Source organism: Pygoscelis adeliae, unplaced genomic scaffold, assembly GCF_000699105.1.
Source record: "Pygoscelis adeliae isolate BGI_AS28 unplaced genomic scaffold, ASM69910v1 Scaffold432, whole genome shotgun sequence".
NCBI lineage: Eukaryota > Metazoa > Chordata > Aves > Sphenisciformes > Spheniscidae > Pygoscelis > Pygoscelis adeliae.
Window position 1 is genome coordinate 200,191 of NW_008824289.1, and position 2,265 is coordinate 202,455.

At 61.9% G+C, this 2,265-nt stretch overlaps 1 protein-coding gene across 1 annotated transcript in view; it reads right to left on the reverse strand.

The window, feature by feature from the left end:
* Positions 1–344, reverse strand: part of KIAA1755 (KIAA1755 ortholog) — a 7,984-nt gene extending 7,640 nt beyond the window's left edge. Inside the window, exons 1-2 of the mRNA XM_009318754.1 lie at positions 234–344; positions 5–108 (exon numbers count right to left, since the gene is read on the reverse strand). Coding sequence (XP_009317029.1) covers positions 5–108; positions 234–344 — 215 coding nt within the window. The remainder of the gene's footprint in view (positions 1–4; positions 109–233) is intronic.
* Positions 345–2,265: the final 1,921 nt, after the last annotated feature.

Below are 2,265 nucleotides of genomic sequence, written 5' to 3' on the forward strand. Positions count from 1 at the left end.
CCCCACCAGCCGAAACACCTGGCCCAGGACTGTGGGGGCCGTGGCTTCGAAGGGGGGGTAGAGGGCCTGGAGGGCACTCTGCACCGCCGTGTCCAGCGACCCAACGTCCTGCAGGAGGAAAGCAGCGCTGGTGGGGAGAGCAGCCCCGCAACGGGATGCTGTCGCCCCCGTGGAGCCTGTGCCACCATCCCACGCTGCACCGCTGCACCGCACCTCTGCCAGGTCCCTGGTACGCCCACGCTGGCAATGCCGCCGAGCTCGGGGGGCTCCAAACCTTCCTGGGCTGGCAACTGGGGAAGACCCGGGAGCACACCAAGCACCGTGCAGCTGGGGGGCAGGAGCATGGCCGGGTCTGGTTCCCAGCGTTGGGCTGTGGTTTAAGGAGCTGAGATGATCCCTGAGCGCAGCCTGTCGCCCCGCTCAGGAACGTTGGCCGTGCGGAGGTGGAGGGGCCGCAGCAGCCAAGGGGTTAAGCCAAGCCAGACACAGAGCGTGGGGATGTGCCAGGCTCAGCAGCTCGCTGTAGGAATGTAGCGGATGGGAGGAAGGACAAACATCTGAAGATGGATAGGGTGTTTTGGTTCAGACTCATCGCTGAATTCGCCGAACTCAAAATTAGTCCTCCGAGCGTTTTCTGGGAAGCGCTCTGCCGGTTTACAGCCCCCTCCCCTGCGCCGCTTCCAGATCAGGGCGAGGACACCGGCTTCATGCCACGCGTAAACTGGCGGTTCTGAGTTTGCTCTCCCAGCTTTGCAGGAGATGTCGGCTGCAGAGACCCGGCTGGAGCAGCGGGTACATGGAGGGAAGCCATCAGACAGCTCCCGTTAAATCCCAGCTGCGTTACAGGCAGCGTGCGGGGGTGACTACAGACATGGCTGCCAAAAGGAGCCCATCCGCGAGTGGGAAAGACAGCAACTTCTCCAACTCCTTGGGGGCTATTTCTGCAGGAGAGGCTCAGATAAACAGCAAATCAGGCTGGGGTGGAGGGTGGGTGGACAAATGGCACCTTTTCTGCTGGAAACGGTGCTGCTGCAGGAGAGATGCAGGTTTCTGCGTGGTGCAGGGTCAGGCCCAGCCTGATCTGCCACTCTGCAGCGGGACGTCTCTCCTCCTCCTCCTCCTCCTGCAGAGCATGGTGTGTGCTACCTCTGCCAGCCGCCGGGTACTGAGGAGCCCCTAGCTCTGCCACCGGCTGCAGCCCACGGCAAAGCTGAGTCCATCACCCAGGGCTGGGCTCCAGATTTAACGGCGGAGGGACCTCAGCGCTGCAGGCAGCCGGTGGGAGCTGCCACGGGGATAAGCATCCTCCCGGCAGCCGGGGCAGCAGTCAGGTCCTGCACCTCGGGGAGCCACAGCTCGCCGTTGTCCCCGTGCTCCTGCACGGGCACCCGGGAAGTCAGGTGGGATTAGCTGAAGGTGGGCATTAGTTTCAGACAGCTGAAACACCTGGGATCCGATACAGAGACAAAGCGGCCTGGGTTAATTCAGCTTAATTAACTTTAATGCGCTTTAGCTAAAGCACTTTGCAGTCACGCGTCGGTTAACTCTTCTTGACTTTTTGTCCGTATCTCCACACAGAGATCTCCTGCCCTTGGGCCTGGCAGGAGAAGCCACAGGGCCTGGGCAGAGCAGGAGGAGAGCAAGTCCCTTCTTGGTGCCCTGATCTGCAAGTGCGTTCCCCTGCCAGGCTTTCTGCACACCTGCCGTTGGACTGCTGGTCTTCTCACACTTGGTCTTACTTTGCACAATTCCTAGGAGGGACGGGAGACACGGCTCTGGAAAAGCCCTCCTGCAGGGTAAAGCCCAGCTCCCCGCTCCGCCTTGCTCCCATGGGGCCCCGGCACAGCCACCCCCTCCCAGGCACCGAGTCCGGCCGGGCGCCCACCACCTCCCTGCCTGGCACCACCGAGCTCGGCTCCTTCCCTGTCCCAGCACGGAGGTGAGGAGCTGCCAGCTGAAACAGCAAAGGGGGATCCGTCCAGCTCCTAATGCTGCCATGAGAGATAGGCCAGCACCGCCTGCCCTTGCCTTCGCCAGATCCCGCTGCCCAGAGTCACCCTTGCACAGCCCTGGCACAGCCCAAAACCAGCTCTTTTGGAACCAAACTAAACTCTTACTGGCCGAGCTCATGTGGCACTGACGAAAAAGCAAAAGAAAACAGAAAGAGAAGCCAGGTCCCCCGAGACTGGGGTCGCTGGGGCTCTGCTTCCGGCAGGCTGCATCGCGGGGTGACGAGCAGCCCCAAACCCAGCCATTCTCCAGCTC